The sequence below is a fragment of the Stigmatopora nigra genome, chromosome 22, assembly GCF_051989575.1.
Source record: "Stigmatopora nigra isolate UIUO_SnigA chromosome 22, RoL_Snig_1.1, whole genome shotgun sequence".
NCBI lineage: Eukaryota > Metazoa > Chordata > Actinopteri > Syngnathiformes > Syngnathidae > Stigmatopora > Stigmatopora nigra.
In genome coordinates this window covers 2,006,185-2,019,414 of record NC_135529.1, presented here as the reverse complement: position 1 = coordinate 2,019,414, position 13,230 = coordinate 2,006,185, and the positions used below count along the sequence as shown (strand labels likewise).

Genomic DNA, 13,230 nt, shown 5'->3' with positions numbered 1-13,230 from the left:
AGCTTTAATCACGCTGATGTCACTACCGATAGGCCCTGCAAGGGGGACCAGGGGGTGCGGTCTTTTCATTTTAAGCGTCCGGCTACACTTTGCATGTGACAAAACACCATTGAAGTTCAGCAATCTGTTTTTTTTAGTAGTTCAAACTAGTTTTGCTGTAAATTCTAAATGCAAACTTGGAGTTATATGGTGCGAGACCCCCTAAATGATCCTCCAAGATTCTATGTATCACCCAGTGGGAATGCAAATTTAACAAGAACCACCAAAGTCCAGCACTTCAGCATTTCAGTACATTTTGCTTAACTTGCTGTTCCCTAACAGGAAGCTCAAAGCCAGAAAAAAAAGAAAATCATGACATTTTTTGATCCATGCATTTTTGTAGTGCTTCAAAATGGGGGGAAAAAATGCCAGGGGTCGTCATTTTTTTTTTTTTTTTGCTGCACCGAGCGGGTATGAAAGAGTCGGACTGCGCTTTTAATTTGTTTGTTTTATTGTTGTTCTTTTTAGCCGCATCGCATGGCTTGTGGCGTGCTTTTCAATAGTCTAAAAAGTGTTTCTATTTAACCGTTTTGTTGATCAAATGCAGAAACATTTCGAAGGTTTCATTCCCTGAAATAAAAGCAGTGAGGAATACCATCTTTATCAGGATAATAAACTCTCTGGAGCAGATTTACTTTGATGTGAATGTGAATGTTTGAAGTGTAAACACAAGCAAAATGTCTTTATAAATGTTGACAGGGGGAAACGGATTTATCCTTACAATGATGAAAAGCAGCATTTAATAAATAAACACAATATTTAGGGTCAATTGGAATAGTTTACCATGCTTCCTTCACTGGTTTGGGTCATTTCTTCACTACATTGCCTGGTGACTGGTCTGCTATGTACAAAATACATCGATGAATAGATGCATTTAAACTTTCAGCACTTGACTACTAAAATACCTCATGCTTTTCTGCTTTCCATTTAATTGCTCACATACTACAGTAGTGTTTTTTCTTCTTCTTTTTTTTTTTTTTATTCAGGAAAAAGACATTTATGTTCATGGTCACCAGGCTGTTCAAGTGCAAACATACTATATAGCTTGTTATTTCATGTCATCATAGCAACTGCTTTCACAGATGCTTGGCGCCATCTGTATCCAAGCCCTTCTTATTTTCTCTCTCTCTCTCATTAAGGCACCTAGCGAACTACAATAGACTAAACTCTCGATAAACTCATTTAAATTGATCACTGTCAGCGTCTCTGATTTGAAATGAATTGGACGTCTATCGCCTTCAATGGAACTGATTGAGTTCATGAATTAGGCTAACTTTGGACCTTTTGTATTTTGGCTCTATCTAATGGACTCCATCCACTAGCAATTGAGCACGTTTTAACACATGATAACGACATGGCAAATTCAAAACGGGGTTGACTGAAGGAGTCATTTCATCGTCTTTGAAAAGTACAACTTTTATTACAATTCCGACCTCAGAAAGTACCATTTGGTGAACGATTGATCGTACCTGTTACACAAGCCCACAATATTACACATTTAATCACGGTCTTATGCTCAGTCTGAGATGCTTTGTTTCTTGCTGACAATTGGACATCAGTTGTTTGGCTGAAGGATTTACTCTAATGCCAGTAATTTCACATACCCTTCCATCACCCTGAGCCATAGTTTTCTCATTTTTGCTTTTTTTGTGGCCCTTCTGTTTACTTTTTTTTTTAAAAACTAGATTTGGTAGTTTTTTTCTGTATTGTTACTTTTTGACAAAAAAAATGGATCTACTTAACACAAAGTCTTTCAAAATAAAACAATCAATCTAATTTCTGCCTGTATTTATGTTCTGTTTTGACTAAAAAGAAAAGCATCTTTCATTTTGTAGCAAAAGTGCATTTTCACATTCACTCTTTCACATTCACTGCAATATGTTCATTTTTTTATCCTCTAAACTCCAACTCTTTATTTTCCTCCAGGAATAAAAATGTGAATTGATGATTCAAATATACTGCATAGCGTATTCAAAGGGAGTAGTTTCCTTTGGAGGCAGGTCGTCAGTGAGACAAAGATATGTTAAATGAGCTTATTAGCGAGGGCAATGGAGTGTCCCGTCCTGGCAAAAGAAAGAAGCTGAATTATTCATTGGAGCAAAAGACAAAGCAGGCATATTGTGTGTGTTTTTGATCCCCCATCCCATCAATGCCCTCTGACCTCACGGAGGAATCATTAGGAGTGCATTTAAGGTTGATGACAAACATATACGGATGCCGGGTGTGCATTCTGCGCTGTGCTTCTAGTGTGGGCTTTGTTAATGAGAGCAGATCATTTGGTCGCACGGCGGACGAGCTCCTTGCAAGCGTTTGAAGTGTGAGCTGAGTTCATTGTGACTGCCCCTCTTGATTTAATACGGCCTTTTATTCCTTTAGCAAAGCAGCGAAAATCAGGTAGGAGGCACGCACGTAGTATAATGAAATGAAAACTGTGCAATTGGATGTGGAGGCCGCAGCGAATAAATTGGCCTTTCAAGAGCAGCTTACGTGAATGCTACCCCCGCCGAGAGCATCACTTCCGTAACAAATGTATGAGTCTTTGTTTGCAAGTGTGGCGCAAATGTGTGTCTTGTGTGTGTGTGTGTCATCATAAGCTCATTAGTTTTCTTCTTGCCAACAGATTTGTGACCTGTCATCATTCCTCCCAGAGAGGGTGTGTCTGAACACACAGAAGCTTTTTCACAAGCCCACCAAAACCCCTGTCTGTGCTCTTCGGCATCCATATAGGCATTACTATTAGGTGAGTGTTAGTTCACGTGTCCCGTAATATTAGCTGAAGTCTTACTAAATCTGTCTTTTAAGAGCTGCACTCACTTTTTTTTATGTCGCTACCACTACTAACAAGCTTACTCAAAGAGCATGGCTCTCCGTCATGGTCTAAAAATGTTTTAACTGCCGGATCCACTAAGATCCTAATAGCTGAGGGAGGGGACTTTTATTCATGTCTTTCCAAGTGAACCAAACATGATTAGAGGATCTGCAATGCTAAATTGGAATCTATTGTTTTAACACAATGTACTTGATAGTACGCTGCAGTTTCATTCAAACCTGATTTAAAGATGACAGCTTTTTATTTATTTATTTTTACCTATAGTGCTTTTTTCCCCCTGTAAGGATTTGTGGGTGATCTGGTGTCTTTCCCTAATAACTTTTTACAAACTATTGGGGAACATTTTGGACTGGTCGCTATTGCTTGGTACATTTAATTGGTGGCCATATATTTGAACGTGAAAAGTACATGGTAGGATAGTTTAAGAATGAATAAAAGCTGCTCTTAACAGTGGAAAATACAATGTCTGAGACACAATAAGATTATGTATGCACTGGCTCAGTGTTCGTGTTATCTCCACACAGAGAACCTTTGTTTGTGTCATTGTGAGACTTGTGTTCCTGTCACTTTTCTGAACTTTCATGTTGTCCTTGCGTGTAAGACAATCCCTAGTGTTATTTCCTTGCTGATTTTTTCCCCCCGACTAGTGTCCCACTGTCAAATAACATTTTAACAAGCTTACAAAGCATGTTTTGCTTTTAAACTTTTAACACGTAACCTCAAATGACAGTTTCAAATACATTTACTTTATAAAATGACATTTTTCCAAATAGCTTTGACTTTGACTTGCGAGCTGTAAAACCATAGAATCGTCGCCATTTGTCAACATTGTCACTAGCAGAGACGCAAAAGAACATTTAAACCTAATATGATTTCTGAAGAAGTGTTATTATAAAATAGTGGAATAGTGTTTAGCGAGACTGCCTCACAGTTCCGAGATCGAGGGGTTCATTCCCAGGTTGTCTTTTGTAGACTTTGCATGTTCTCCTAGTGCCTGTGTGGGTTTTCTTTGGTTACTCCGCGACACCCCACAACCCCAACACGTCTAAGCGTGAACGATTGTTGACTCATTGTTGCAATTGTTCGCAAAGTTGGCTGGGATATATTCCAGCTCCCCCTAAAGCTCTGTGAGGATAAGCGGAATAGAAAATGAATAAATGTAATCATTTACTTTAACCAGAAAGCCCCTAGCAAAGAAAACATTCCATAATCCTGTGCAAAACACCATCATTTTTTTTTTTTAGCCCGAACACTTTGTCACCAAATGTGAAAATGAGAGGTAATGTGCCACTCCAATCAGCCAAAACAGATGACGGTGAGTGGTGTCATCACAAGAGCAGTCAAATCCTTTTTGTCAATTACATAACGCCCCTCCGCTGTTTAAGCACATTCTCCTGAGGATGGCCCAGAAAATCATAGCGGTCATCTCCTGTAACAAGCGTACACCTTGATTAATCATCCTGTTAAGAAAATGAACATGACAGTAACCTCTGCCTGCTCGGATGGACTCCTACTTAGAGCGAGTGAAGCTTTGATTGATTTTCCCTCACTTGGAAGTGAACTACAGGCAGCAATCAATGCGGAAGATTAGCAGAACATGTGAACGCTGCTGTTAAAGGATACAGTCACTCTGATGTTGAGCTCAATTCATAGGAGGCGCATGTGGGATGCATTAAAAGTCTGCAAAAACTCAAGCCAGCAGATTTGATCTTCTTTTCTATCCCTAGCTTGTTGTTTTCGATCAATGTAGTCTTTCATTCTGAGGCTGATGTCACTTTTTAGTGCCACTACCGTTAATAGCATGCTGCTATTAACCTATGCCATGCAGTGCATGCTCATTCTTTATGTTTGTGTCCTCATTTGCTTGAAGAAGGCCTGCAGATGAGGGAAATTTGTCATTGTCACCCCCTTACCGCCCGCCATCGTGTGTTATCTCCCTGTGTGTTTATGTCTAATGAAATAAGCTGCAGGTCTCAACAAATCATCGTCTCCGTCAGTGTCGATGTTGAAGGTTGAACGTCTCCCAAAAGGAGATGAAACGTAGTAACTTTGGAGTGAGAGATTGTTTTGGGAATTCAAACTACTTTAATGTTTTTTCTGTCTTTTCTGATTCTATATTGTTGCAACATTACAAGCTTATATTGTTCCCTCAGTACTTCCTCTTAGGTTAAATGATCCCAGATTGTACACATTCATCACCCATATCTCTGAAGAAAATAATTTCAAGCTTTGGAAAAGGTCTATTGTATCTGGGATTTATGTCAACACACACCTTTGAGTTGTATTCCAGGGTATTATTGGATCATTTTTCTTTGTTAGTCAAGGAAAAGCAGTAGTTTACTACTTTCTTGTTAATAACCCGCTTTTTTGAATGGTGTGCATTTACATTTCTGAGAGCTATTTTGTAAAAATATTTCATTTTGTTCACGAATTGTTCAAATTTTAAACAGTAAGATTCTATGTTTTCTCAAATATTGACATACCAATGAAAAAATAAAATTCAATAAAGATGTGTCTTTTATTGTTTCAGGTTGAGTGATGAGGTCACTTGGCCGTCTATCCACCCTGCTCCTCATTTTGGGCTTTACCGCCCACGTGCGGACCCTTAACCCCGATGACCCCAACGTCTGCAGCCACTGGGAAAGGTCAGCACGTTTGCTCTTTTTTTTCTGCTCCTTCCAGAATAAATGAATACAAACCAGCACGAGGGTCCAGGAGAACGAGGCCATCTTTAGGCAGGCAGGCGGCATCTTTAGTGAAACAGGCTCTCTCTCTCTCTCTCTCTCTCTCTCTCTCTCTCTAGCCAAGTCTTAGATCCATTCTCAACCATTACAGCCGTATCGATTTGGCACAGCCTGAGTCGAGGCACTGTGAGGGATGGGGAGGAGTTGCTGCTTCAAATGAAATACACAGGAAAATTGATCAGGCTACTCTCATTCCCAATCAATCACAACAGCCAGAGAGCCGGAATAATTATTAGCCGGGCCGGGTTGTGTCACTTATGAGAAATAAGACGGAATAATTTCTGGCCTGGCGAAGGGGGGTGGAAAGAAAACCCAGGTGATATATTACAGAGATTATTGCCTGACCAAGGTGAGGCTACTTAGGAATGCGCTTCCGCTTTGTTGGCATTGATAGCTTTCCCATAAGTGGGCTTTGCTGGTGGCTTTTGCTCACCAATATCCAGCTGCTTCCTACGCTGCGCACATCAATAAAATGAATCACCAATAAGGTCCTTTAATGCCTTTTATTACAATGCTTTTGTTGAATCTGTACACTCATGGGATCTTTTCATTCTATGTTGGGGCTATGGCGCTACATGAGATAGTAATTACAATTTGAAATTTTTTTTCTCTCTTTTTAGTTACGCCGTCACTGTTCAGGAATCTTATGCTCATCCCTTTGACCAGATTTATTACACAAGATGTACTGATATTCTTAACTGGTTCAAGTGCACAAGACACCGGTAAGCTTGAATAACAACAGTTTGGTTGCTTTTAGGTATTTTTTTTCAAGATTTGTGAATGTCTTGGACTTTCCTGATCAATAGAGTTGGATAACTGAGCTTTTGTCTTATAACCATGTTATGTTAGATATGTCTATCAGCTGATTGGCTGCCGATGATGCTGACCGTCTAATCCATTTGAACTAGGTGGAGTGGCAGTGATAATTCAAATAGATTGGGAAACCTTTGCAGTCAATATTTGATTAAATATTGTCTTTTATTTGGGATGTAAATTCCCATTTATGGCTAAATTTGATAGGTGGGTAACGACACTATACTAGACATAAATTCTCATTTTTTTCCTTGGAAATGTTTTGACATGTAAGATGGAAATTTGAAATGGGGTTTTCCTTTGGGATGTATAGTTGCTATAAAACATCTATTGGCAAAACTGAGGTTTTAAAAACTCTTGTAGGCTATTTCATGAAAATGTGCATCTTAACATTTTGAATTGCACTGTCCATATAAAAAAAGTCATCAGTACAATGTAAATAAATTGCTGAGGTTGACATGAAATACACCATACTTATAGTTGGTGTATTTTTGTGTTGTTTTTTAAAATTTTTATCCCACGTTGCTTTGCTACTTTGCTTGTGAGAAGAATGTGCAATCGATAGCTATAGGGAGGCTTTATACCTCAATGACTTTGACTACTTACCACTCCTTTCTACTTCAACAATAAATCAAAGCAAAACATCTCTTTGTTTGTCTTTCTTCCCCTCTGCAGTGGTCCCACATATTGGACATCTCATATCTATCTCGCTGTGTCTTGTTTCCTCAGGATCAGCTATAAGACAGCTTATCGGCGGGGAGTTAGGACCATGTATAGGCGCCGCTCACAATGTTGTCCTGGATACTTTGAGAGTGGAGACTTATGTGTCCGTGAGTATCACTTTTCAACCCTAATCCTAATTTCCATAAAAGTTTCCAGTGGTGTATTCTAAACCAGTGAGTTCCAACTGTTCTCTCGTGTCTCCTGTCCTGCGATCAGCAATTTTTAATCAATAAAACAGTCACCCTATATCATATAGTTTTAATAGGCACAAGCATAAAACTCATGAGGAATGAGGACCATGTCAAAAAATGGAAATCACTGCAGCAATGTCATTTTACATGGAGAAAACAAATTTGGCACTCCAATCTCGCCATCTTTTTAATCTCTCATTGCTATTCCATCCAAAACGATGCATTAGGGGATTCCCCGGCCTTATTTTTTTCCCCACATTTAGGATCTACTTATGCTCTGAAGCAAATATTTTCACTTTTTATCGTTTTGTGTTAAAGGAAAAAAAAGGCTGCTATGAATTCCAAGTGACTGATTATAGAATTTCATAGCACCATGTTTAAAGCACATAGTGAAAAAATCTGGGTAATTTTGTCATCCTTTGCTTGTTCTGAATGAACCAATTGGACTATTTTGCCATTTTTCTCAACTTGATAATCCATTATGTTTCATGATTTATTAAATTATTTGTATCTTTCTACTGAGTGACATCTTTGAATTGTAACAATCATGCATTGCTTTGGGTTAGTCAAAGAAAGGCACAACAAATGCCATCAACCAGGACAACCAAAAGAGGCACAACTATTGTTGTAAATATTGAGCGAGTCCGCCACACAGTTTTGAAATGTTAGTTTTGCATGTTTTCCGCATCCGTATTGGGTCTTTCCCGGGTACTCTGGCAATTGATCACTTCACATTTTGTGCATGAATGTGTGTTTCTCTCATTGAGGCCTACGATTGGCTGGCAAGCAAGTCAGGGCTTACCCTGACTACTGATATTAGATAGCTTGGATAGACTCCAGCACCCCCGCAACCTAAATTGAGGATAAACGGCTTGGCAGATGGATGAATCTTGAACACACAAGCCAATTTGGAGACCTGACTCACAGTTGCGAAATGCTGTTCCAAGCATTGTAAGTAAAGAATCAAATAGAGGATGACTTGCAGACAATCAGCCTCCTAGGCAAGCACGTCCGTCCGCCCACATTTTTCTTTTACTATACACAACCAATAACACTTAATCAGCACCTCCTCTGTTAGCGAGCCACCATCCATGTGGCTTTGATCGGATTTAGATGAGTGCGCCTGATTTAAAACGCAGGCATGCCGTTTTCCACCACAGACCGCTCTCTGTAAGCTCTTCCGGCTAAATTAATTTAATCGAAGCTGTATAACAATGAGAAAAGTTAACGAGCCAACTAGGTCCTGGTGGCACAGAGAGGAGGGGCCATTAAAAAGCAATCAGTTTTTAAAAAAGCAGAAGCTGTGGAAATTAGCCTGAAGCAAGATGCTGAAAATAATCCTTAACTGATTATTTTTCGATTAAACAGATATATATGTAACCTAAACTCTATTTTTTCCCCCTCAACCATAAATTGACTCTTAAGTCTGTTTCGACAATGTTATTTTCATTTTAAATAATCACTACTGCATTGGTTCTCAAACTGGAGTCTAACTACTTTAGCAACATCGGAATGGACACAGGCTTATTAAAATAAGAGAATTAATATCAGATATTTTAGATGATACTTTGTTGTAAAAGAAACACATAGAAGTTTATTTAAGGTTTGAATAGTGAAAATAAATGATACGGAAAAGTTTGTAATGTAACCTGCTGCTGTTCTTACTTTGATACTTTCAATATCACTAAAACACTAAACATTTTTTTATTAAAAAAACTTTTTGGGTTAAAACCTCACAACCAAAATACAATTGTAGCCTTTCCCCATTAAATCAATGCGACCCTCTCCCTACCCCATTCATCTAAATTTCCATTCACCAATGTTGTGAATAAAGCCGCCTGATGTTGTAGTGGTTTACTTGCCTGACTTCAGCGCAGGCTCAATTCCTGCTGGTGGCGATATGATTGTGATCGCGAATAGTCGTCTGTCTCTCTGTGTGCCCAACGGTTTACGGGCGACCGGTTTGGGGCGTAGACTGCCTTGTGGCCGGAGTCAGCTGGGATAGGCTCCAGAACCCCCCGTAAACCTTGCGAGGAAGTGCGGTATGAAAGCTGAATGAATGAATATTGTGTATTTTCCTACCAGACAATGTTTTTATTCTCTTGGAAAGAAATTGAAATGACACTGTAATATTTACTTGACCTTTTGCACTCGGTGCAAGACATTTTTGTTTGTCCTTGTCTTAGCTTTACGGTTCCCAGGGTGTCTCAGCTCTGGGAAGCAAGCCAGCAAAAGGTTGTATGATCATCTGGGGGGTCTTAAGAAGTGAGTTGCGCTTTGATCAATAATGTATTCATTAAACATTTGACCGACGATAAAGTTATGTATTCATCGGCGACTTTTTCAGGGTGTTAACTGCAGGTTTCACATGTAGTTAGGTTTTATTTTGATTTCATGTCAAGCGTAGGAGAAAGAAAAATGTGCCCCTGACTTCCACTGTGGGACTTGAGGCACTGAGGGGCCGATAGGGCAGTTTTGCTTTCTGCTGTCTTTGCAAACTGTTTCAGCCCTTTTAATCCTAACACTTTCACTTCCAGGATTAAGAGATTTGTCCTCCCCAAGCTGTTTTGCATGCAGCGACAAAAGCGGGCATTATAGCATAGATCGACCCAAAATGAACTCGGTGTGTTTGTTTCAGTACATTTTGTCAGGTGTATGTTAAAGTAGCTCTTTTTAAAAATAATATCATCACAATTTAATGTTCCCTCTCTTTGCCTCTATTTAAAAAAGGAATCTTTGTGTAAATAGTACTAAATGTTTGCTTCAGTAGGACTTTATCAATTAGTGATATGAGTTTGTATATCTCAGAATTCCTTCAGTACATCTTAGTAAGTCATTTCCTTTGGAGGCTGATGTGAGGAAGTCACTAGCTAATAAGCTCTTTATTACACGGCTTCCGCATGTTCACTGAAGCATGATCATCTTTCGGTTCCAAGATTTACTCGATTTCATTTGAAGGTTTTAGGCAGTAACACGTGTTTCACATCTTCTGAGTTTTTTCTTCTTCTTGTTTTTCACAAGAAAGGCTTTCTGTGCCTTTCATATCTATATCATCCTGACGTTGTTACTGTTTTTCATGCCCCAAAGATTTAAAAAAAAAAAATCACCTTCCCAGATAGAAAGTTTGGATGGAGTGTTCAACAAATGCTCCCTACGAAATTGATTCCAGCATAGGTGACCTCATAGTACCTCATATTTGCCGGCACAAAGAAGAAAGCTTGAAGATTGGCCAGGAGATTATTATTATTATATTGCATATTTTTCAGGAGCGGGTGGAAAGGCAAATAGGCAACAGTAAAGAGAGAATAAGAGTAGGGGTTCTCCTATAGGAAGAATTAGGTAGGATTAGGAATGTGCCCTGTTTTCGTTCAAACCGATCAAGCACAAATTCTTTAACCAATCAGTTTTTTGGTAAAACAAGTAGCGTCTGACTGCAATCAACTGGTTACCTTCCTAAGGCAACTGCTTGGTGAAAAGGTGCCATTTTGTTCAGAGAAAGAAGGACAGAGTCCTCCGTGCTGATGATTTTGATGGATTAATTTGATCTGATCTTGAAGCGAGAGCTGGTGGCCACTGACAGCCTCAGTTTCACGTCTAGAACACTGTTCAGTCTGTCTTCTGGATGGATGGAGTGGAAAGTGTTAACTAACAAAAGATGACATGAATACATGAAGATGCAATTTGTAGCTAAAAGTTATACAGCAGGGATATGACTAATGGGAAAGAGCCATTTGGATCAAAAAAAAAAAGAACACAACACAGAAATTGTAATATCTTTTTTGTCATTAATTTGGAGACAGATTGCAGTTAGGACATGGAATACTATAACTCCTATTAACGGCGCCGCACATTTACCAATTAGCTCCATTGTTAAGCGCTCTGATAACACCTCCTGCATAATGAGCTAGATTAGCCTTTTATCGAGATGAAAGACTCCGTTTTCAGATTCCTCAGAAATGAGTTTGCCCGTGTGATTCATGAATTTCAATTAAAATGAAAAGACCTACTCCTGTTTGATTAGGATTTGCCTTTTTAGGGGGGAGTTCTATTCAGATCTCTGGTTGAAGTGCACACTTCATCTTTTTCTCCTTGGCCAAAACTTCATTTCCATGTTTCTTGTGTGGACACGTTTGCATTCCCCCTCCTTTTGGGCTCTGATCAGAATTTGCTGATTAACACAAAAATCAAATCAGCTCGTGGTGGTGACATTGAATTGGTCTCCTCCTTTCCAACACTCTGCATATTGCGGCCACATTGATTACAGGTAGTCGATCTGGTGCCTTCGTCAGCACAAATGTTAGACAGACTCCCTTCTTTTCTTTCTTTTCCCATCCCTGCTTGCTTTTAATTAGACACCTACCTGGCCAGAATACTGATGTGCTGAAATCTGCCTCGTATTATCTCTCAATCTCTGGTTTACCCATTTTTGCCTTAGGAGCATTTCCGTGATTCGCAAAGGCTCGCGGCTGTTTGGGATTCCCCCCATTCCTCCTCTTTCCGGCCTCACCCCCCACCCCCCTGCTGGCAGTGGACCCTAATCGAAGGCTGATTGAGTGATAATCCATAGTTGTACAGTTCAGGCATGCTGCCAGCTCTCGCTGACCTCTCTGCCTCCAAAATGAGATGCATGGTATCGCACATAAAACTAGGGAGGAAAAAAACAACTCCAAGCTAATCTTGCTTTCCCAATGTACTATTCCAAACCGTAATATGAGGACAATAAACAAAAAGGCAGAATTTGGCTGCGATCCCAACCGGATCAGGCATCTGTTTGTTTTGCTGCCCTTGGTTGTGTGATTTCACCACAGGCTAAGTGCGTGAACTGCTGATTCCCATCATGCTTGCTTCCTTTCCTCAGGATAAGGGAATGCCTGTCTTAACCTAGTGAGCCTGATGACCTTGTCTTCCAACTCAACTTTTTTTTTAATGCCAATCCCTCATCTTTATGATGGATTTGATATAGTTTCATAAAACAACAAGAAATGGCAAACCCCCTACCCAGCGGATTGTTTTTAAACTCCCCCAGCACGCTCACAGGAATACAAATAAGATCCCAACGGTCTGGTGCCGTGTTGCTCAATAAGAATGATCGGGACAACACACACACACATACTTGGTAAATACCGCAATGCGCGGTCCTCGCTATATTCAAGAATGAGTACATGACAAAGCACTGGCTGATCAAATTAGTAGGGATTTACGACTCACTTTGTCATGGCTCTGCCTGCTGATAACAGCTCGATTTGGAACGTAAAACCATGTGATAAACTGAGATGTTGATTAAGTCCCCACTTTCTGGAGAATTTTTTTTTAGTCTGCTGTCAAATCATGTAGATGGATGCTGAATAGAAGTGTTTAACGACACAGCATTTTCTCGCCGTCCTACCTAGTGTGTGTCTTTTTAGAATTCTCAACATTTTAAATCTAACTTAATATTAATCCCCAATACGGACAATACACATTGCTGCTTGATATGTTACCCTTCATAGGGCACTCGTTTAACTTATTGTCTGCCCTCGATAGGGGTTTAACGTCTAGTGGTATGAAAACAAACAGGCCTACAAGTTTATATGAATTTGACATCTATCCTTGTCAATGATGGGCTAAAAGTTAATTTTTTTGAATGTGTACATATTACATTTGGAGTATTTTATATTGGGTACTGTCACTCTAAATATAAATATGTGAGTTAAGGTGTCCCACACTATTGTAAAGCATAATTAAGGAAGCACTGCTTTAAAAATGTTCTTTACACCTTAGTAAAAAGGAAAATAAAGAAATGAATACATAAATTTATATAATCTGTTGCTTGTGTGTTCTAGCTTTTTATCTAGCTTTAGTCCACATTCCAAAACATGACTTTTCCAATCATTCTTTGCAACCGCTATTC

At 39.4% G+C, this 13,230-nt stretch overlaps 1 protein-coding gene across 8 annotated transcripts in view; it reads left to right on the top strand.

Annotated features, from left to right (window-relative positions):
* Nucleotides 1–13,230, top strand: part of LOC144215517 (multiple epidermal growth factor-like domains protein 11) — a 67,141-nt gene that overhangs the window by 11,505 nt on the left and 42,406 nt on the right. For all 8 annotated transcript variants that reach the window (XM_077744510.1, XM_077744509.1, XM_077744507.1 and 5 more), the window contains exons 2-5: nucleotides 2,660–2,779; nucleotides 5,400–5,514; nucleotides 6,234–6,335; nucleotides 7,156–7,256. In XM_077744510.1, coding sequence (XP_077600636.1) covers nucleotides 5,408–5,514; nucleotides 6,234–6,335; nucleotides 7,156–7,256 — 310 coding nt within the window. In that variant the 5' untranslated portion in view covers nucleotides 2,660–2,779; nucleotides 5,400–5,407. The remainder of the gene's footprint in view (nucleotides 1–2,659; nucleotides 2,780–5,399; nucleotides 5,515–6,233; nucleotides 6,336–7,155; nucleotides 7,257–13,230) is intronic.